Source organism: Nesoenas mayeri (assembly GCF_963082525.1).
Source record: "Nesoenas mayeri genome assembly, chromosome: 5".
NCBI classification, from domain to species: Eukaryota; Metazoa; Chordata; class Aves; order Columbiformes; family Columbidae; genus Nesoenas; species Nesoenas mayeri.
Window position 1 is genome coordinate 32,155,271 of NC_137548.1, and position 23,461 is coordinate 32,178,731.

Below are 23,461 nucleotides of genomic sequence, written 5' to 3' on the forward strand. Positions count from 1 at the left end.
TTGGAGTGGTTTATGTTGACTTCCATTACTTACCTTGTGGTTTTTAACATGTATTTTGTTTATAAGAGGTAAGATCATTATTTATAGTCTTTGTGGTACATAATGTTTTTTGGAGAGGTTTGAGCAATTTTTAGTTCCTAAGTTCCTATTTTTTTGAGACTTGTCTGATTTGCTAGGTTTACTGTCTCAATGCAGTAAGTGCATGTACTTAGGTGTGATTGGAAACTGGGAATTGAATGTCATAGATGTTGGAGGTGTTATACAAGTGTGACCTGCCTGACATGTTGTGAACAGACTGAAGAAACTTATATTTTTTTTCAATCAATCACCAACATGAAAGTCAGTCTAAACTAACATTTTTTTTTTTTTAAAAAAAGATACATAAATGGCTTAAACTTACATGGAGATACTGTGGGGTTTTGTGTTTGTTTTTCATGTTCTCTTGTCTAAAATGATGAGAAAGAAATTAAGAGGATGGGTATGAGAAACCTCAGCTAATTAGTGTGGGAAAAGAGAACAGCAAAGTCATTTTAAGAACACAGATGGAAAGACCTTTGATTTAGTTCTGGGTTTTTTCGTTGGTGGTGGTGGGTTTTTTTACAGACAATTGGCAACTTAAACTGAGAATGGCTAAGTTACATCTAATTTTGTGTAGTATAATGCTTGTTTAGCATCATACCATCTGACAATAAGGAATGTGCTTTTCAGTATGATGTCCAGGAAAGGAATGTTTTTTACTGTCAGAGTCAGTGACATGTGTTTACTTTTTGGGACATTATAGAAAATACACCAGCAAACCAGCTACGGATATAGTGAATTAAACAGCATGTTCCTGAAATACTAAGCCAGTTTCAGGGGTTATTTTTGTTTTCTTTTATATGTTCAGTGACAAACAAGAAGCCAGCTCAGGCATCTATTACGAAGGTGAAGCAATTTGAAGGCTCTACATCTTTTGTCAAGAGAACGCAGTGGATGCTCGAGCAGCTTCGCCAGGTCAACGGTATAGACCCTAATCGGGTGAGTTTGAACAGTTCTAGAAGATGAAAATTGACCACTAAAGAAATAATGCAGTGGAATATGTGAAATAGATTTTAATGGGAAAGATGGGAGGAGGCCAAAGCTTATAGTGTATGTAGCTTTTCTTCCTGTCTTTCCCTACTTTTCTTCCTACTCACTCTCTTCTTTGTGAAGAGCAAAATAAGAGCCTTGCTTGCCTTCTCGTCAGCTATAAGCCTCTTGGGGTCCATTTTGGCATGCAACTGTGCTGTAAGATAGAGCAGTAAGTAGAAGCGAGGACAGGAGAGGTTACTGAGGTTCAAGCTTGTGGAATATTGTGAACCTTGCATTTTTTCTAGGACAGTCTTCTCCTCAGATCCTTCTACATTTCATTTTTTTTTTTCTACAAAGCGTAGTAGTGTGGTTTTGTTTCCAATGGCACGTGAACACTGATTTAAAACAAAACAAAGACTAAATAGTTCTGGAATATTCCTTTAATGTGGAATATACAGATGGCCTTGAGCTGTCTCAAGACAAAGTCATATTAATATGTAATAAGCTCATGAATACAAATCTTCAGTAATAAGCAGAATTACAAGTTAGGAATGTGGCTTATATTGTGCGATCACCAAGTGAGTTACTGTGTTCTTGGTAAGGCAAAATATGTTTGTGACTAACCCCTTTCTTTGTTCAAAGCTGTGCTATCATCAGTCACTTAGGCTTCTTAACAGTGGTGCAGCGAATTCTGTTACCATCAAGTACAGTCTTTTGTGCAAAAAGGAGCCCTCTGGCCACTGCCCAATGGAATGTAAGGGGTGGAATTGTATTTTTGCTGGGTAAAGGAATAATGAAAATGAAAGCAATGACAAATAGGTAAGGGATATGAGTTTTAGGCTCTTTCGCAGCATCTCCTATGCAGCTATGTAAATAACAGATACTTGGCATACTCTCAGATTGAAAGTCCTAACAAGTTTTAAGCTTAGACATGTTCCTTTTAAACTTATCTTCCTGTGAATTCCTAGTGTCCTCAATTCAAAAATGATATTTAGCTGAATATATAGCAATACTTCTTGCATTAAATCCTTTTATTTTGGCAACTATGCATGGTACTGGGCTTTCATTTGTTCTGGGAGCGCTCTTTTGTTCACGTTATGCCGGGACCTATACAACACTTCATGATCATAATTTAAATGCATTAACTAGGATTTGCTACTTGTTTCCCTTCTTTGTTTGAGCATCCAGAGCAGAATAATATCTATAGTGTGAAAGTAGATTTCACGCTGAGAGGCACAAATCCTTGCATAATGTAAAAGACACAAGTAACTATATTTCTGTAGAGAACAAGAATTTCTTATGAGATTCCAACTTTCAATTTTTTGGTCTGAACAATTTTGTTTTCAGGCATTTTTGTCATGGCTGAATATTACTCATTAAAAATACCTGTAAGAAAAAAGCTTCCTGCCTCGCTTTTTTTTCATCCAAAAATATGGAAAGGAAAAGTAATCCCAGGGTGGTCTTGAGATATATGACCTTTCTGCTTTTTTCAACATAATACCTTTTAAAAATAATATCTCTATATCTTTCTCCAAATCATTTGTAAAACTGGAATAATAGTAGTGTGGTTTGTTTTTTTTTTTTCTTCTAGGATTCCCCAGAATTTGATTTACTATTTGAAAATGCTTTTGACCAATGGGTAGCAAGCACAGCTTCAGAAAAATGCACATTCTTTCAGGTCCTACATCACACTTGTCAGCGATACCTCACAGACAAGAAGCCAGAATTTATCAACTGCCAATCTAAAATTATGGGAGGTAAGTCAATCAAAGTAGAGTACTTTGTGCAGATTTACATGTGAGCTATTCTGTGTTTAAATGAGCTTGCAGCCTAATTATATCTTGAAGTCATGGGTCTGAATATGCTAACTTCACAGTAGCAAACTTCTAGGCTTCAGCATTTCTCAGTCAAGCACCACTTCACACTCTTCTGCTACCTTTGCTCTCCTGGTCTTCATTTCCAGAGGCAACATCCCCTACCCACCTGGTGAGAAGTTATTTTCCTCCCTCTTTTTAGCAACCATGATTGCTGTTTGTCTCCCTACTTTTGTTCATCCAGAAACATTTCTGGATGGTCTGAAAATTTTCCTAGTAAAAGCCTGTTCTGCATTGCTATTTCCTCACAAGTCTATGTACTAAACTTCCTTTTTTTTTTTTTTTTTTACCTTTGATCTTGACAGAAAACAGAGTTTTGTTATGTTTCATAAGTCACAGATGTTAAGGTGAATTTCCAGGGCTACACTGAAAAAAAAGTCTGGTTAGGTAAAAAAATAAATCTGTCAATATGTGAAATTGGTATTTACCGTCTACTACCTAAGCAACAAAAACTATTTTTGGGGGAGGATTTTCACATATTTCACAAAGCATTCTCTAGGAAAACAAACTGGTTTAGTTGTTCCCATAGACTGAAATTTCTGAAAATAGTTGTCTTTTTGTCTGCTTTAAAACAGAACAGTTTTTAAAACTGTTACACTGACTGTTTGTCACAGCTGGAGTAAAAAATTGTTTTTCTCATTGAGTCTCCAAACTGTAGAAGTGCAAGATGACTTGGGGTTTTTAGTTGTTGTTCCTTCCCCCTAATAGACATCAATCATAAATATGGAAAGCCTTACTCAGTTCTTTCTGGTAATTCTTTTCTTTCATAAATCTAGCATATGCTCCTGTACACTATGATCAGAACTATATTTTATGCAGCCACCTTTATATGTTCTTTTTTCTGGCTGTTATTTTGTCTTACATACCTTTCCTCTAAAACACCCAAGGTAAACTTGAGGAAGGGGGAAATAATCTCCAGTTTGGTGCTTACATTTTAGCTACTGGTGCTCAGGTTACCACTAACTTTTTCTTCATAAGTCAGAACTGTTCTGTCAATCATCCTTTTAGTGTCTTCTCAAACTAAGAAAAAAGGAAGAAAATTTCTTGCAACCTTCCTCTCTTGTTTCTTCCCTTTTCACATTAATAGGATTTCCTTTGTTTTCTTTTTGGTATGGTGGGCAGGAGGGAGGAGCAGTTTCTGCACTGATGAGAGAAGAGATACTCTACAATTTTTCTATTTGATATGGATGAAATCTCTTACCAAGTTTTTGTTTGGCAACAGTTTGCTAACAATACTCACTTCCATCCTTCCTGCTAGTAAGTCAGTATTAATAAACTACCACACACTGAAGCCTCTGAAATCTTTTTATTCTGATAAGCTCGACCTGTCCAAAATTTAGTTCCTGATTCGACTGACCCAAATATGAATCTTTATCCTAAACAAGTGTCAGCATAGTGAAAAAAAAAACCACAAACCAAAACCAAAACAAAACAAAAATCCAAACCAAAACAAAAAACACTGAGATTCGTAAACTTCTGCTTGAATTCTGCTTTTCTAACACACACTAGACCATACCATGTCCATGAGGCATACCCACATTCTCTGTATTACAACTTCATAACTATTATAAAAAGGCTTATTCAGCCATCGTCCGATACCAGATGGTGACAATTTCCATATTCCTTGCCTGTCATTTGGGCAGTGCACAGATGCAGTCTGTGTGTGTACACACACAGTACAGACTGTGGACGTGGTACAGGGCCAAGGACTAATAAATTTCCTCATTGATATATTGCTTCTGCTCTCTTCTCACTGTCCATTTTCTCCTCACACTGGGTTACAGAATCTATAATAACTGTAAACTAAATGATAGTTGACCCTAAATTCCAGTGACTCTCTGTGTGTCAGCCTCACTGAGCAATGGGAAACCTATCAATTTTTTTTTTTTTAAGTCGTCATTACAAATCACAGTATCACGGTATGTGATATCAATAATTATAAAAGGTAAAGCAATTGTATTATTGAAAATGGTCTTGTAATGTGTAAGGTGCAAGAGTCTGTTTAAATATCTGCTGTTCCTTTGAGTATTTAGATTGGTATTCTTAATGCAATGCTAAGTTTTCTACAGAAATACCACATCTATACTGTAATTACGAGCTTTATGGGTGTGTTCATGCATACAGATAAATTCTTACTCAGTTCCAAAAACACTGTTCTAGCACCAATGCTGGTAATTCTTAAAAATACAGATAATTAATTTTGGGGGGAAAAAAAAAATAAGCTAAGTTTTTAAAGGTTTTTTTTGCAATGTTGTTTAGCATTTTTCCTAATGTTCTAGTATACAAGGGTCTGGAGCCCAAGACTTACAAGAAGTGGCTGGAGGAACAGCCAGTTTAGCCTGGAGAAAAAGAGGTTGAAGGGAGACCTTATCTGCTCACTACAGCTACCCAAAAGGAGGCTGTAGCATGGAGAATGTTGGTCTCTTCTCCCAAGCAGCAAGTGATATGATGAGAGGAACTGGCCTCAAATGGTGCCAGGGGAGGTTTAAGGTTGGATATTAGGAAAACATGCCTTCACAGAAAGGGTTGTCAGGCATTGGAACAGGCTGCCCAGGGAAGTGGTTGAGTCACTATCCCTGGAGGTGTTTGAAAACATGTGTAGATGAGGTTTTTAGGGACATGGTTTGTACGTGGACTTGGCAGTGATAGGTTAACAGTTGGATTCACTCTTAAAGGACTTTTCCAATCAAAATGATTCTATGATTCTATATTTCACTAATCTTTCCATCATCTTCAAAACCGTTTGCATTACTTTATATTTAGATGTATTTATTTAGTGGAGCCATGCTTCCTTCACTGATTAAAAATAAGCAAACTACTGTCATAGCAGCTTTGAAATATCACCCACTTAAAGGCAAGTCTCCTTGGTAATATGTAATACATTGAAGTTAGTTCAGTCATTGGATTATGTTATAGACTATTACTTTGAGGTGAACAGGGTAATTACGTGACCATGAGCAGCAGTTCAGTGACTTTCGAAGCTGTTCTGCGAGTTGGTAGTTGGCAGGCTTGGACACTGGGGAGACACCTGCAGTTCTGGTCCTCGTTTGAAGTCCAGTGGTGGGCCAACTGTGTATCAAAACTCTGTGTATCAGAGTTCTTTACAGAAAATACAGTGAAATGTGTTGTTGATCTTAAATTCATCCTGACTGGAAAAAAGTAAGGTCCAACTGTAGTTGAGCAAACCAAAAAAACGTATACATGAGAATGTAGCTTGAAATTAATTAAATTCAGTTCGGAATTTGCAGCCTGGCTTTTGTTGTTGTTGTTATTGTTTTGTCAAGGTATTTTGCTAGTTAGCCAAAGCAGTATGTTCAAATAATTCTTAAACTTTAGTGTAGTCAGATTTCTGAATGAAGCATGCCCCTTCATCCCTTCTAGCAAGGCATCATTTGTTTTGAGTGATACTATTTGAGCTTTCTAGGAGATGTGAAAGCAATATTCTTTTTGGATGGTTAGTCAATTTAATTTCTAATATCCTACAAGTATTTTAAAGTAAATTATTAAAAAATATATATGCATACATTCACATGCTTTATGTATGTAATGATACAGATGTGCACATCATATAGGTAATGTGTATCTTGTAGCTAATGCATATTTTCAGAAACAAGGAAAAAACTTCCACTAAAGAACACTTCGTCCCAAGTGGGCCCAAAGATGAAAGAGCTTGAAAGGCTTGTTTACAAGTCTTGCTGAGCCTTATTCCTTCCAAAAGAAAATACTCGCTCACTCACTCACTCACTTCCCCCTATGAGCCAGAGGACTGCTCGTGATTCTTCTTCTCCAGAACCACTTTCTGCTTTATTTTCATTTGAGTACCATGTAAGGATATAGTCTGTAGAATTAAATAGTCTAGACTGTTTTCTGTAACTTAATTAATGACAATAGTAAATTCAGCAATAATGAGATCTTATTAAAGGTGTGGGTGCTAATTCTGGGAACAAAGAACAAATTCAAATTTAGGAAGACAGTAACAAGATTCCTCTCACTAGTATCTTGTTCTAAATATTTCAGTTTAGAATTCAGAAGAGTCTTCTCCATAGCTTACGTGCATTCTGGATGTTATTTTGGAGAGGAAAGGCAGGCATTTGGGAGTAGAGGGCTTTTTGACTGATGTCGGAAATATTTTCCACTTCTGTATCTTTCTAACATACAGATTCTGATACTGGAATATGCCTAATTTGGAGTATCTTTGTGTTAGAGTAATTGTTACTCAGTGACTAGGTTAATCAGATTGTATTGCTTTTGTATCAATAATGTAACAAATAAAGTTGGAGAGGAATGGTGTGCAGAAATTTTATCACCTACAGATTGTGTTCATTAGAACAACTTAATTCTTCACATAACATTAGACTGACAGTGAGGATGAATTTGACTCTAATTTCTAGGTAGAACCCTGTGATACAGCATTTGAAGCTCTTCAGAGTTTAATTCTAGGCTTATTAGAATAAACAGTTACTGCCACCTTTAGATACATATTAAAAATGCATAATCCTTGGAAAGGAGCTTGAAGAAAGGTGGTAATCATGTGAGTTGGTGTTTTGTTTTTTTTTTGGTTTGAGTTTTGTCTTACCGGTATGATTTGATTTTAACAGCCATTCTGCTGAATTAATTAAAATATTCTTAGAAGCCCAAAGTAATGACATCTTTGCCCTATAACCTTTTCTCTACAACAGTTGGCAGGAGTTATTAGTGTATCATTCTTTTTACTCCTCCAATAATATATTGCCAGTATAAAAATAGTAATGAATAATTCTTTTTTCATATGCTATTGACTCGTGTTAGGTTACCACGTTTGAGACCTGTTCAGCATATAGTGGTGTTTACCATACTGTGCAAGAATAATGACTGACTAAAGGAGATGAATGAAAACTTGTCATTAGGAATTAGAATGGGAAGAAAAATAATTGCTCCCTCTATCCTTGTCAGATACCTGGTAGTTGTTGGTTTCTATTCTTATCTGGTAGCCACTGAATATTGGGAAAAAAGTGTGTAATTGAACATGTTATTGTAAATTAACTTGTAAATTAACTCTGATGCACATGAATTTGACAAAAAAAAAAAAAAAATTTATATTTATATATATATATATATATATATATATATATATATAGAAGGGGGACACAGTATATTTTGGTGGTGTTTTGCCATTTTGAAATTACTGGTCAGGTGCATCTTAGCAATGTTTCCATACAGAAACAATACATTTTTTTGTATTCTATTAAGATATTTCTTGTCAGTGTATAACAAATATGTAGTTGTTTGCTTTAGAGAAAATAAAGGCCACTCTCAGTCTAGAGGATGAAATATTAGAAATAAGTCTTCTGCTGCCAAAGAGCATTTCAGATGGTTGCTTTAATGCCCTGCATATTTGTGTCAAAGTTAATTCTGCTTACCATTTTTTTATTTAGCTGGATGGATTTTATTTATTTATCTTAAGAATAAAAGCCATGTGTTGAGATCAGAATGAATAAGAATAGTTGACTGCTTGTTCCATAGGAATATTGTGTATAGTAGGAGCTCTAAATTAACTTTCTAAAATGAGAATCTTGGGCAAAAACGTACATTATGTTCTTGTAAAATCTGTAGGAGTACATAAAATGAAAAGGGACTTTATCATTATAAAGGTTGATTCCTTTTTGTTCTGTATAACTCTGAGGCAATATAGTATAGAAATCATTAAGCAATATGTTTTTTTGCCTTTTCTAAAGAATGAAGGTATGTGAGATGTTATCTTCAGGATGCAGAATATTACTGTATGTCATAGAAATGAGGAAGCTTTTTGGGTCAAATTGCCAGATTTCGGTTTTTAAAGAGTGGAGTTCTGTGTTTTTGTAGTAATTACTGATTGTCTGGGTTTCAGCTGGAAAATGGTTAATTTTCTGCCTAGTAATTGGTATAGTGCTGCATTTTCATTTAGAACGAGAAGAACGTTGATCATACACTGATGTTTTTAGCTGTTCCTGAGCAGTCAAGGACTTTTCAGCTTCCTGTGCTCAGCCAATGAGGTGCACAAGAAGCTGGAAGGGGACATAGCTGGGACAGTTGACCCGAACTAGCCAAAAGGATATTCCATACTGTATAACATCATGCTCAGTGCACAAACTGAGAGAGTTGGAGGGGGGAATTGCTGCTCGTGGACAGATTGGGCATCTGTCATGGGTGATGAGCAATTGCATTGTGCAATTCTTTGTTTAGCCTAGTAATAGCAGAAGTAGTAGTTTCACTTCCTTTACTGTCCTATTAAACTGTCTTTATTTCAGTTCACAAGAGTGGGGTTTTTTTCTGATTCTCTTCCCGACCCCACTGGAGAGTCGGGGATAAGTAACTGAGCAAGTGAATGGCACTTGGTTACCAGCTGGGGTTAAACCACAACAGTGATTCTGGAAGTTCATGGTTGGTTGGACTTTCATTAGGTATAAATATTAGTTAGTATTGAAAATATTACTAACTTAGGTTAGTATTGATTTTTATAAATGTATTAGATTGGAGTTTAAAGTTTTCAAGTTTAAATAAATTTCTCAGTTTGGAAGAAGGTAAAGGTTGTAGTAATATGAAACTGATACAAATTTGATATTTCCTTGTTTTATAGCCAATCTGCAATATACAGTAATGTACTGTACTGGCATCAATGCCGGTATTTAAAAACAACCGGAGAATCTGTCTGGTCTTCCAGACAGATGGGGAGGAAGCTGCTTCCCGTAGTCTGAGGGCAATGAAGAATGATTTCAAGGTCTTGGTAAGGATGGTGAAATAGTCAGGGGCTCAAGTGATCTTTTCTTCACTCCTTCCATCTTCAAGTGACGATGTGGGATGGAATAGGAAAATTCATTCTCTAAATGGTTGGCTCCAAGGGTGGTGCTACAGGCAGGGCTTTGGATTTTTTGATAATGGTTGGTTCTATAAGACACCAGTCCGGACAGTGTCACGTGGGAAAGGTTTATCTCAGAGGGGCAAAAGGATGCTGGGGCAGGAATTAGCTGGGCTCATTTGGAGAGCTTTAAACTAGGCTCGAAGGGGGATGGGGTTGTAGCTGGGCTTGTCCCAGTGGGGCAGCATTCTAAAACTGATGAGGACCTGGTGGCCTCCTATGCTCCTAGGGAGAAATGGGTGTGCTCTACTCGCCCCCTGAAATGCCTGTACACCAATGCGCGCAGCATGGGGAATAAGCAGGAGGAGTTAGAATCCTATGTTCGACTGGGAGATTATGACCTGGTGGCAATTACAGAAACATGGTGGGACAGTTCACATGACTGGAATGTGGTCATGGATGACTATGCCCTTTTCAGAAAAGACAGGCCAGCCAGGCGTGGTGGTGGAGTTGCTCTCTATGTGAGAGAGCAACTACAATGTACTAAATTCTGCCCAGGAGTGGATGATGAGCGAGTTGAGAGTGTATGGGTCAGGATCAAGGGGCAGGCTGGCAGGGGTGATACTGTTGTGGGTGTCTGTTACAGGCCACCAGATCAGGCTGAGGAAGTTGATGAGGCCTTCTATGGGCAGCTGAGAGTGGCCTCGCAGTCACAGGCCCTGGTTGTTGTGGGTGATTTTAACTTCCCTGATGTTTGCTGGAAGGACCATTCAGCCAGCCAGCCACAGTCCAGGAGGTTCCTCCAGTGCATTGATGATAACTTCCTTATGCAGATGGTGGAGGAGCCGACTAGGAGAGGTGCACTGCTGGATCTCATCCTCACTAACAAGGAGGGTCTGGTCGAAGCAGTAAAGGTTGAGGGCTGCCTGAGTCACAGTGACCACGAGATGGTGGAGTTCAGTATCTTGTGTGACAGGAACAGAATAGCAAGTAGAATTGCAACCCTGGACTTTAGCAGGGCTAACTTTGGCCTTTTCAAGCAATTGCTGGGGGAAATCCCATGGGCAAGACTGCTTGAAGGAAAAGGGGCCCAAGAGAGCTGGATTGCATTCAGAGATTGCTTCTTCCGCGCTCAGGATCAGAGCATCCCCACACGTAGGAAGTCAAGGAAGGGAGCAAGGAGACCTGCGTGGTTGAATAGGGATCTGTTGGGTATGCTCAAGCAGAAGAGGAGAGTTTACAGGTCATGGAAGCAGGGGCTGGCCACTTGGGAAGAATATAAGGCTGCTGTTAGAGGATGTAGGAAGGCAGCTAGGATAGCCAAGGCCTCCTTAGAATTACAGCTGGCGAGAGGGGTCAAGGACAGCAAAAAGAACTTTTTCAAATACATAGCGAATAAAACTAATACCAGAGGCAATGTAGGCCCACTGAGGAATGGGGTGGGTGCCCTGGTGGTGGAAGATACAGAGAAGGCAGAATTACTGAATGCCTTCTTTGTCTCTGTCTACTCTGCCGGAGGCTGTCCTGGGGAGCCCTGTACCCCTGAGACCCCAGATGAAGCCAGGTCAATGGAGGAGCTTGCTTTAGTTGATGAGGACTGGGTTAAGGAGCAATTAAATAGACTGGACATCCATAAATCCATGGGTCCAGATGGGATGCATCCGCGGGTGCTGAGGGAGCTGGCTGAGGTCATTACTGGACCGCTCTCCATCATCTTTGCCAAGTCTTGGGAAACGGGAGAGGTGCCCGAGGATTGGAGGAAAGCAAATGTCACTCCAATCTTCAAAAAGGGCATGAAGGAGGACCCGGGTAACTATAGACCGGTCAGCCTCACCTCTGTCCCTGGGAAAGTAATGGAACAACTTATCCTTGGTGCTATCTCAAGGCATATCAAGGATAAGAAGGTTATTAGGGGCAGTCAGCATGGCTTTACCAAGGGTAAGTCATGCTTGACCAACCTCATAGCCTTTTATGAGAATGTTACAAGGTGGATGGATGATGGCAGAGCCATGGATGTGGTCTACCTTGACTTCAGTAAAGCCTTTGACACAGTCTCCCACAGCATCCTAGTTGCTAAGTTGCAGAGGTGTGGTCTAGACAATAGAGTAGTGAGGTGGGTTACAAACTGGCTTAAGGAGAGAAGCCAGAGAGTGGTAGTCAATGGTGTGGAGTCTAGTTGGAGACCAGTATCTAGTGGAGTACCTCAGGGGTCAGTACTGGGGCCAGTATTATTCAATATATTCATTAACGACTTAGACGAGGGAATAGAGTATACTATCAGCAAGTTTGCTGATGACACTAAGCTGGGAGGAGTGGCTGACACGCCAGAAGGCTGTGCTGCCATCCAGCGAGACCTAGACAGGCTGGAGAGTTGGGCGGGGAATAACCTAATGAAGTTTAACAAGGAAAAATGTAGAGTCCTGCATCTGGGCAGGAACAACCCCAGGTTCCAGTATAGGTTGGGAAATTACATATTAGAGAGCAGTGTAGGGGAAAGGGACCTGGGGGTCCTGGTGGACAACAGGATGACCATGAGCCAGCACTGTGCCCTTGTGGCCAGGAAGGCCAATGGCATCCTGGGATGTATTAGAAGGGGGGTGGTTAGTAGATCAAGAGAGGTCCTCCTTCCCCTCTACTCTGCCTTGGTGAGACCCCATCTGGAATATTGTGTCCAGTTCTGGGCCCCTCAGTTCAAGAAGGACAAGGAACTGCTGGAGAGGGTCCAGCGTAGGGCAACCAAGATGATTAAGGGAGTGGAGCACCTCCCTTATGAGGAAAGGCTGAGGGAGCTGGGTCTCTTTAGTTTGGAGAAGAGGAGACTGAGGAGTGACCTTATTAATGTTTATAAATATATAAAGGGTGAGTGCCATGAGGATGGAGCCAGGCTCTTCTCGTTGGCAAACAATGATAGGACAAGGGGCAATGGGATCAAGCTGGAACACAAGAGGTTCCACTTAAATTTGAGAAAAAACTTCTTCTCAGTAAGGGTGACAGAGCACTGGAACAGGCTGCCCAGGCGGGTTGTGGAGTCTCCTTCTCTGGAGACATTCAAGACCCACCTGGACATGTTCCTGTGCAACCTCACTTAGGCGTTCCTGCTCCAGCAGGGGGATTGGACTAGATGATCTTTTGAGGTCCCTTCCAATCCAGAACATACTGTGAAACCAAAGTACATTTGAAATACAGAAGATAAGTTTTGCTGAAAGACATTTGTGATCTGTCGATTTGGCTCTTAATCTCTGTGGAATATATTCTCCAGACTTCAATTATTAATTTCTAATTTCTGTAATTTTGACTGAACTTTGAACTGTATTTTTTTATTTAAACTGGATTGTACTGTATTTTGGAGGCAGGAAGGTGGGGACATCAAAACTAAATAATGATGTTGAACTCTAGAAGAAACCAAAGTCTGTGAATGTAATTGACTTGAAAAATTATAGATAATATCTTATCATTTTTTTTTAATGGAACACTTATTAGCACTAAAACCAGATCAAGACAAAAAGATCAAAGGTAGAAAGAAAAAGAAAACCACTTAGCTTATGAAATTCCTTGCTTTAATGTACTGCCTACGTAAAAACATTTAAAAGGTTATGAAGATATTAATATGGTAATAATTTTATTAATAAGCAAAGATTGGAAGTAATCTACTCTTCTGTTGTTCTTCTGATCATCAAGCAAACTAGTAATTATTGAGGCTTGGGGATGACTTCATTGTGTAGTTACTTCAGTTTCCTCATAGCAGTATTATATGCCTTTGAGAAGGTGGTAATGTGTTCTGCTAGACGGACCACCAGTCTGATCCACTATGGCAGTTCCATTTACTTCTCTCCTCTACAAATAAAATACAATTTGTTTATAATGCAGTTCTGACAAACTGTTGTGGTATCTGTAGTGCATTCCAGCACCTTTGAGCCATATGCTTGTGTGTATTTTGTTTCACTGTGTGTCTGTGCCTTGGTAAATATTTTCCTAGAAAATTGCATTTAAACTGTGTATATTGTTTATTGTGACTTGCAAGTTACTGTGCTGTTGGTTTTGGTGCATTAGAGGTCTGCCTAGAAAAGTGCTTTTGTGGAACAAAGTGAACAGCCTGTAAAAATAAACTTGATACAGAACCAAGTTTCTGTACGTCAGTCAGGCCACGAATCTGATTCCAGGAGAGAGCACAGTGCCACGGGGCTACCTGCCACAAGAAAAAGCTTATGTGGGTCCCATGTTGTGTTGCAGTGAGCACTAGAGAGCACATCCTCCAGCTATAAAGAAGGTTACTGTATTGCAGATGAAATGCAACTGCCTGGACTCATAAACTAATTATGACATTGATAAGAGGTTTGCAACATCTTTGAAATGCTTGATGTGAGTAGCTGATACTTGCTGTGCTTCCCTAAAGAAAATTCCTGGTAAGTAGGCTGAAGAAAAGTTAATGTTTTTCTGCTTTACTGACTGATTGGTCTTAGCACACCTCAGTTATTATATCCACAGTTTGTTAATCCTGTAAGCCCACCTCAAGGACTATTTTAGGTGCTGCTTACCCCAGGGGGGGAATTTGTCTTTAATATAATTTATGGTAATAGTGGCAAAGGTATTCACTGCCAATTTGACCCAGATTTGTTTTACTGAGGTATCTTTTACTGTTTTGCCTTGTATAGCTTTATTAGTTTAGTGTTTTTAGTAGGTTTTTGAAAATGCAAGTCTAATTTACACATAGTCAGTATATTTATCTGTATATAGGTATACTTCTGTATAGATAAAATGTGTTTGCTTTTCTGTATGTACTTTCGAGCATTTTGGAATTCATCAGTATTTGCTTAAAATGAACTAGGTGCGTGTTCTGTTTCGACACTTTTGTACCTTAATTGAGCAGTGAAGGCTGTCTTCTGCTCACCTTTGTGTGTAACCTTGCAAGACAAGCCAGGGTTTTTTCATCCTTAATAAAAACTTTTTGATCTAGCTGAGCTCTGGCATAGAACAGTAATTGTCCATGTTCGTAATGACTTCAGAACTATTAGAATGCACACCAAAAAAAAAGCCTTGTATGATCGCCAAATGAAATCCTTAAAAAGGAAATCTGCACCACCTGAATGCCCAGCTGTTTCAAAAACTAAAATCCTCCTTTTCACTGCTATTTCATTTTGTGAAGCCATTTTTTCTCAGTCTGAAAAGTGATTGCAAGTGGTGCATCAATAGTAACAACTGCAAGTGAACTAATGAGAACACCTGTGTGGGACACACCTTTGTGTGAATCCAAATCCAGTTCTTAATATTTGTGAGCTTTTTAAATCCTTGAGAATGAATTCTGTGTAAATTCTTAGGTTGCTTCAGACATGAAAACTCAAATGAAGCATTAAGTAAGTTTTTCTTAAAATGACAGTGCTCCAGCCATCTGACCTCATGTTCTTTGAAAATCCCACAGCCACAAGCTCATTTGAAAAGCGTTGCTTGGAACCACCTGTTGCTTAATGAATTGATTATTTTTTTTTTCTCCAGAGTATCTTTATTATCTTTTTGAATTTTGATTCTTTCCAGTTTCAGTCAGAAATGATAGGACTTGATCTGTCTCAGAATCACTTCTTGATCTGCTGCATAAAAATCACATATGACATATTTTTCATGAACTGTAACTTTAAAAGTCCTGAGGCAGTGACATTATTGTACATCTGAATAAAGTCTAAATTATCTTCTCCAGCATTGTTTCTATTTAAAAAATCATTCTAAATTTAACACAGCGTAGTCCTTCATAACTAGCAGGAATTCATTAGTATTGACATTTTCAGTCTCCTGTACCTGTCTTGTTGACACAGGTGAGAACAGTTCAGTACACATATGCCCCCCATCTGGTTTCATAGCAATGGCCCTCTTGCTGCTTTGATAGTGTACGTTATTTCTCTTCTGAAGGATTCTAGCATCTCCTTCATTTTCCACAGTTCCCATATTGGCATAAGAATGCGCAGAAGACCTTGTTTGAATAGTCTTGTTTACTAGCATTTAGTTTTTCTAACATTTAGTTTTTCTTTCTAATTGTTCATATGCAATGTTATTTAGATAGTGCTGTTTTAGTTTGTAACGTCTACAGTAAAGGGGCTGCGTATTTTGGTTGGGTTTCATTTGTTTGTGTTTTGTGGGGATTTTGTGTTTGTTTATGAAAGGCTTACATTTTGCCTTTGTGTAAACCTGGTATTTGAAACACAGAATGCGCCACTGCAGTGGCACAAAAAAAAATCAGGATTGTTTTTCCCTCTGATTTATGTTCTTGCAGTTCAAACTGCCTTTGAATGTGGCTGACCTTCCCATGTTCAGGGGTTCCAAAAAATGAATTGGAGAACAGTATTTAAATACTGGAGAAGTCCATGCTAAATCTGTGTGCAGATGAGGCAAACTACACCAGTTGAACTACATACTCTATCTGTAGACTTTCTGGGAATTGAGAGGAAGGAGGATAAAAACCGTTATTCAGCAGCTGGGATGTTGGGAGGTGATCCCTTTGTTCCACGTGGCAGAAAAACATAATCCGTTCCAGGTCACCTGGAGTAGGACTTCCAGATTTAGAAGGCCGGTTAGAAGAATAAAGGAATAGAACAACTTAAATTGTTCCTTTATGTGTTAATACATAGTTAAATTTCTTCCCAGCAAAGCTAAATCTACAATGCTATGTAAGTATGTTATTACTAAACAGTGTTCCTCTATGTTTTCATCTCTCTCAGTGTACTTAACTATTTAAAAAAAAAAAAACTGCTGGCAATGCCATTGGATAAAATAGCCTATTCTAACTCCATCTAATTCTGTTTCCCACTCACTAATTTTAACAGCCATTCCATCCTATCTTAATTAGATATATCCAGTAGCCACTTTTTAATAGAATGTCAGTCGCTCTTCTTCTTCAGCTTAGAAGAAAAAGCTGGTCTCTGGATGTCTGGCATCTTTCATCTATTTTCCAGATGAACATATATATGAAAACTTCCTCCTAGCCCAGGTTTCTAAACTATTTAGATTTCTTACCTGGGAGAAGAGATAAATTGAAATACAAAGTTGTAGACCATCACTCTAGGTAGGAGATAAGTAAGAAAATGTCTTCCAGGCTACTCAAGTCATTTGAAAATTAACCCATAAAATTTAGTTGCAACGACTTGATACTTTTATGATTATTTTTCATGAATTAGCATTATTGTTTAATATAAAATTTTAAGAAATAGAACACTCTATGTAGTCTTGATGATATCTTAGACCAAAGTTTTGGGGTTTTGCTGTTCATAATTACTTCTCTTGCAAAAGGTTTGTTTCAGTATGCCCACTGTGGCAATATAGTAATTTTTAAGGATATAGTTTATTTATTTTCTACCTCTCTCTTCACAGTATTTAAACTCATAAAATGCAAACCAGATTGGATCTATATCACTTTCACTCGCTATGGACTTTACTGCATTGCATTACAACCATGCAGCAGTAGAACATTGTGAGAGAAGAGGCTTGGTATGGACACCACTGTTTTGATTCCCAGGAGTGGAATCAAATCTGAAATGCCAATCACTTAACTTTTCCATTATTGAAGGTTAGAAGTTGGTACCAAAAGACCAGTTATACTGAAGAATTGTGATAGATCCTGTGCTACAAACAAATTCTGTAAAGATGTTTTTCTCATCTCTGCATTCTGTTGGAAGCTTTTCTTTATTAAAGTAATATGTAACTGATGGATCTATGTAATATTTTCCATTCTCTTTCCATTGCCAGACCACTAATAGGATGTAACATCAAATGGTGGATGTAACATCACATGATTTCTTTCCCTCTTTGCTTTTATTTACATTTGACAAAAATATAAAGTGAGTACCTTGGCTGGCTGCTGTTTCTGTTTACGGTTACATACCTTCAGTTTGCACAACCTGTATAAAATTATTCTTTCTTTGGTTTTTTTCTCTTCTACTTCCCCACTCTAAAGGTCTAGTGCTGCAATGATGCTGTAAAGCTCGTTATGGGGACAGGAAAGTATAGAAGGTAAAGTTCTCTCAAGTGTTCACTTAACTTGCAGTTGGGAAAGTCATTGCTATTCTGACCTGAACAAATTTTTAATATCAAATCCTTCTACTCCTGCTGAATTGAGGTCAGCAGTATCTTTCAGACTTCCCTCACCTCCCTTCAAGAACCATAGCAGACTCCTCTTCGTTCACGCAGAACTTCAGCTCAAAGTTATTTAGCTGTTGAACACCTGGATATTGTGATTGGTCTACATGGTTCGTTTTTGATAGTGGTGCAAAAGTGAAGAAACTTTACTCCATCAGTGTCTAATACAGAAAGTTTACACAAAACTATGATGAAAAGCTCATGCAGACAAGTTGAGCATAGCTCTACTTAGTTTAATAGAGTACTATCAGTAGTCTAATGATGTCAGTCTTGAAATAAGACCATTTACTCAGGTCCTCAGGTGACCTTGCAGCATCTTCTGAGCTTCATGCAGCTGTGATGATAGTACTTGCAAGACCCTGGGTAGCTACCAGTCCAGATCTGGAATGGCTATGTAGGCTGCAGTCATTGCAGGAATCTGAAATACAAGCACATTCTTCTCTTTTTTAGCTTTCTTTCCAGTAAATACATTAAACCCAGGGCTAAAACGAAAAGTGGGATGTTACTCCGTAGACTGATTTTTGTGTTTGTTCATTTGGTGTTTTTTTGTGGAACTTAAAATGTACCTTGCAAATCTAAAGAGCTGATGTGAATAATGAGAGCAGAGGAAGAAACTGATCTCAGTTGTCAATGAAGTTTATCTTGTTTTATTGTTTGCTGATGAAGGTTTTGCAGCTGAACAGTTAGGATTATCATTTTGCCTCCTACATTCTTTATAATTAGTAGGATTTTTAAAAATATAATGTTATGATTCACAAGGTATTTTTTGTTAGTGTTAGAAATAACTTGGAAGCATCTGTTTAATTCCCAGGATGGAGATATTACTTAACTGGTAGCAGGAATAAAAATCTGCTGTATTCTCATGTGAGAACTGATATATCAAACTTCATTACAAGATTACAGATACATATAAAGAAATTGTATCCAGATGTAAGTAACAGATTGAAAAGCAATGAAGTTATAAACTAGGGTTACATTATAACATGTTGTTACAGTATAAAATATTCGGAATTACTAGAACTAATGTAGGCTTCATTTCAGATGTTGCAAATCAGGAAGACTAAAAAGAATGGGATCATATTTTAAGAGGTTTATAGAGGTTTCAAAGGTCCTCATAATTGACTGTTTGTTTTCCATTTTTTTTTCTTCTGTCTATATGCTTTAGACAAAATACAAAATAAGATGGATTTTTAATCTAAAATGCTCTCTACTTCAAAATAATATGCAATATTTGCCTTCCTTTTTTTATTCACAGCTGTTCTTGGCCACTATTTGGATTAATAGATATTAAAAGATTCATTTGTATCAGAAGAAATTGCCTACCCCACTTCGAAACAGGGGAAAGTAGTAATCAGTCTTAATCTGAGATCACTTCTTAGTCTGAAACCTGCATTACTTTCCTGAGCAGCATCGGATTTTTAGAAAGATCAAACATTGATCCATGACTTGAGTGTACGGCAACTCTTAATGCTGCATGGTCAGTACAGGCTGAACTAAGTGCAAAATATGTACCACTGGTAACAGTTACCAGACCTTGGTAAATAATTCTTTTGAAGGTCATAAACTTTCCAGACTCAGGTGCTGTCAAGGTTTAAGGCAAGGCAACAATAAACCATGGCAGATGCGCTCTGTTACTGGTCTTGTTTTTAACAAAAAACAAGGTCACCTGTTAACTGGTCTTGTTTTTAACAAAACCAAGATAGGTGCAAAGACCTACAGAACTCTTTTGTTTCCTTTCAAAGAAGGTGAAAGTCTATGGAAATCATTCTGTTCCGGCTGAGCTGGGAGATGTCTAAATTTTAAGGCTCAAGTTTTAGTTGGGAAGGATATTGCCCTTGAAAGAGAAATGGATGTTCAGATTTAAATTTGCAGCTTTAAGTGCTTCAAAGTTATAATTAAATTAATAAATCTAGCAAAAATACTACTTTCTATGAATGTTCTGTCTTTCAGATCACTAAGTCATCCTTTCTGGCTGATAATTAAAATACTGAAATTATCTAGAGAACATTCCATTCATGTGATACGGGAGTTCATTAAGTTGTGAGAGGGAATTATCTAATAGGATTATAATCACATAAATGCTATTTCTGTAATCTTCTACTTAATAACTCAAGCTGTTTAATAAGGCTTTCATGTGGCTATTTAAGAGGTGAAGTTGTAGTGGAGAAAGATATTTGCCTTCATGTCTTCAGTGCTGTGTTACAATAATGAACAACTATCTCAACTGCTTTCTTTTTTTCTTATTTATTTATTTATGATTCTTTTTCCTAACAAAATTTTTCAGTTTGATTGCTGAATCTGGGTAATATGTGGGAGTGACCTGAGCCTTGTCAGCCTAGGGGAAGCTTTCAGACTAGAGAAATTTTTAACTTCCTCTTTCCCCTTTTCATTGGAAAAAAAAATAAATCTGTTTCTAGGCAGTTAAATTCCCATCTGAATAAATGCCAGGTAAAAAACCTGAGCTGCCTGTGGTCACTTTCTTCTTTTTGAAGCGGTGTTTTCAGTGCTTAATTACAGAGAGTAGAGGAGCAGGTGGCTTTTGCAAAGTGCTCTCTTTCAGGATGACTTATTAGATACAAGCTACATTCAAGTTGATTCTTATTATTGACAATAGCTGATCAAAACATAGGAGAAGTGTGCACAATTAGCAGAAAAAACATTCAGACGTAAACATAGCTATACCAGTCCTGGATGGCTGGGATGTTGCTAAAATATTTCCCTTAAATGTGTAGGTCCTAGATTACCAGATCATGTTCTGCCTGAGGGCAGCTGCTCTCGCACAGACAGTCAGTCGCAGGCCAGACGCTGCATTTTTCATTTGATGTTTTCTAACTCTTGACTGACTCCATCCTGACCTTGACCAGTTCTTACTCACTCTTCTTCATTCGTACACGTGAGCTACAACTTGATTTCAGCCTATGTGGTAACAGAAGTTGATGATTTTGAATATACTACTTAAATAGTCTTTTTGTAAATACACAGGTTGAGTTTGTAGCAGACATGAATTTACTGTCACCTGCCTGATTTAGAAGTGTGAATCTGTTGACAAATACACTGTGTTATGTGCCTCCATTGTAGCAGGTTAGTGTATTATGTTTCTTAATAATAATTAACACTACTTAATCAGAAGCTCAATCAATAGGATTGACATAATGACTGTAAGCAGTCCATTTGTTTAGAAAAATACTGGGTTTTATCTTCAGGACATGTTGCTACCTGATTCTCCCACCCACCCTAAAAGAAATGTCAGTACTTTGGTGAATTGAATTTGAAACAAAACAACAAGAAAAAATTGCATCTGGAGAGGTGTAAGCCCTTTGGATTGCCTTGAGAAAGAAAACATTAATAAGGTTTTGTATCGGTTTTGGCTTGGATGGAGCTCATTGTCTTCACAGAGCCAGTAAAGCACTATATTTTAGATTTGTGACCAAAATTGTGTTGATAACACACAAGTGTTTTAGGTGAGCAGAGCTTACAGCATGTCAAGGTCTTCTTGGGTTCTCATTCTGTCTGCCCCCAGCAAGTAGCCTGGGACAGAGCATAACCAGGGAAGCTGGCCCACAGTGATGAGGGAGATACCCCATGGCATGTAACAGTGTGCTCAGCAATGAGAACTGGGTTGAGGTCACCTTTTCCCGAGGTAGCCATTGCTCAGGGACTGGCGAGTGATTAGTTTTGCATCATCTGGTTTTTTTTCCTATTTTTTGCCCTTCACTTACTAAACTGGTTTTATATCAACCTTTGAGTTTTCTTGCTTTTGCCCTTCTGATTCTCTTCCCTCAACCCAGTGGGTGGGAGTAAGCAAGCAGCTGGGTAGGAGGTTGCCTGCTAACCAAGGTCAACCTACCACAGGTTTTAATTCAAAATAGATTTTTTTGTCTTATGAAATATAACTTTTTATAGTAGTCACTGTCTTTTTATCCTGTATGAAATCTGTTTCCTCTTTCTGAATATTCCTTACAGAAAAAATTCTGATTTTGAAAGAATTTGATTGGATAATTCAGCTTGCAGTCATGAGGAAATATAGGAACTACAGGATTTTGTCTACCAAAAAACCCAAAAAAAACCCGTACTTCTTCTTTATGGGATGATATCAATGTCATAAAACTCCACATGGAAGCTATCCCAATTACAGTGATTTTACCAGCCAGCTCACTGGAAGCAGCAAAGCTTGCAAGCTTTTTCAGTATCCACACCTTTCACAGCTCTCTACTTGTAGCTCCAATAGAACTGCATTTAAGTTAAATGCTTAAATGGGGCATCTCATGCTCTAATGGAAGCTCGCCATGGTGCAGAGCTGCTGTTCTTTGTTTTAATTGCACATTTGGCTCCTTGGCAGGTTGACTGTAATAGTGGCATTAATTGAGATCCTGTGGAATTCCAGAACTTTTCCAGAATGAGCCCCTTTAACTCCTAGTTGTTATAATGGTTAAATATCACTGCTCAGTAAAGTTTATAGAGTTTATTTGGTTTATAATCCCAAAGAACATTACCTTTTTTAGACAGCAAATTAAGCTTTCTTCCTGCAAGGTTTTTGACATTATTACATACAAAGGCTTTTCCAGCTTGAATCTTTACATATGAAGCTTTTTCCAAAGGTGCAAATTTCTGTATATTTGGCCTGTATGTCATATACTGGGTTGATAATCTTGACTGTAATTATTTATCATTGATATGAGCACTAATATTAACTGTCACCACTAATCTTATCTAATGTCAATTTTAGCATGTCAGGATTTATCTGTAAGAAGATATTTGCTTGAAGTGTAGTAAAAGTAACAGCATAATTGACTCCCCCACCCACCCCACGAAGAATTAACAACATTTTGAGCAAAGTAAAATAAGAGACAAATTCCTACAGTAAATTGAAGCAAAGATATGTTAAATTAATTTTTCTGATTTTGTTCCTTGAAATTTGAATCAGTAGTTTGATCAGATCAGTCTCTTCCTGCCTAGTGCAGGCACTCTTAAGAAACACTTTTCCTATGCAGGACTTTTCTTCTTTTTCTTGATCTTTGACAGATTTTCTGTGTTTCTATGGAGAAAATATTTTTTGATCCTGTTTCTCCACCTTTTAATCTGATCTTACTTAGATCACCCAACAGAGTAATACTTGTAAAGCTTTAGATAACATTATTTCACGTATCGTCTATGCAACATAACTTTCTTTAAGTGTCTGTAAGAACATTTATCTTTTCAGTCAACACAAATAATCTGTGTGTATAAAAGCATTTATAATAGTTTAGCTGTTCAAAAGTATGAATAATTTCCTTGGTGTTACTATGGAGTACCAAATAAAACAGAAGAGAATCTGAGTAGATCTCATTATCAAGAGACTCATAAAAGAATTCTTTTTTTTTTTTTTTTTTTCACTTTTATGGTCCCTTGTTGTTTAATGTCAGTATTTAAAATAAAAGAGCACTAGGATCAGAGATAATACTTCCATTTTCTTCCAATTGTGGTAAGAAAGCTTATCCTGCTCAGCTGTCTGTGGAAGGGATTTCTGTAGTCCCTTGTAGGACCATAAAAGGTTTTTTTTGTAATACAGCTCTTTCTAAATTTAACATTTTGCAAGCCACATTGAGAATTTGGATACGCCTTCCTT

The 23,461-nt window shown here is 37.8% G+C and overlaps 1 protein-coding gene across 3 annotated transcripts in view; it reads left to right on the plus strand.

Moving 5' to 3' along the window:
- Positions 1 to 23,461, plus strand: part of STXBP6 (syntaxin binding protein 6) — a gene marked incomplete at both ends in the record, with an annotated part of 91,846 nt that overhangs the window by 56,112 nt on the left and 12,273 nt on the right. For 2 of the 3 annotated variants that reach the window (XM_080344701.1, XM_080344702.1), the window contains 2 exons: positions 887 to 1,017; positions 2,642 to 2,807. The exons of the other annotated variant lie outside the window; for it this stretch is intronic. In XM_080344701.1, coding sequence (XP_080200827.1) covers positions 887 to 1,017; positions 2,642 to 2,807 — 297 coding nt within the window. The remainder of the gene's footprint in view (positions 1 to 886; positions 1,018 to 2,641; positions 2,808 to 23,461) is intronic. 3 annotated transcript variants of the gene reach the window in all.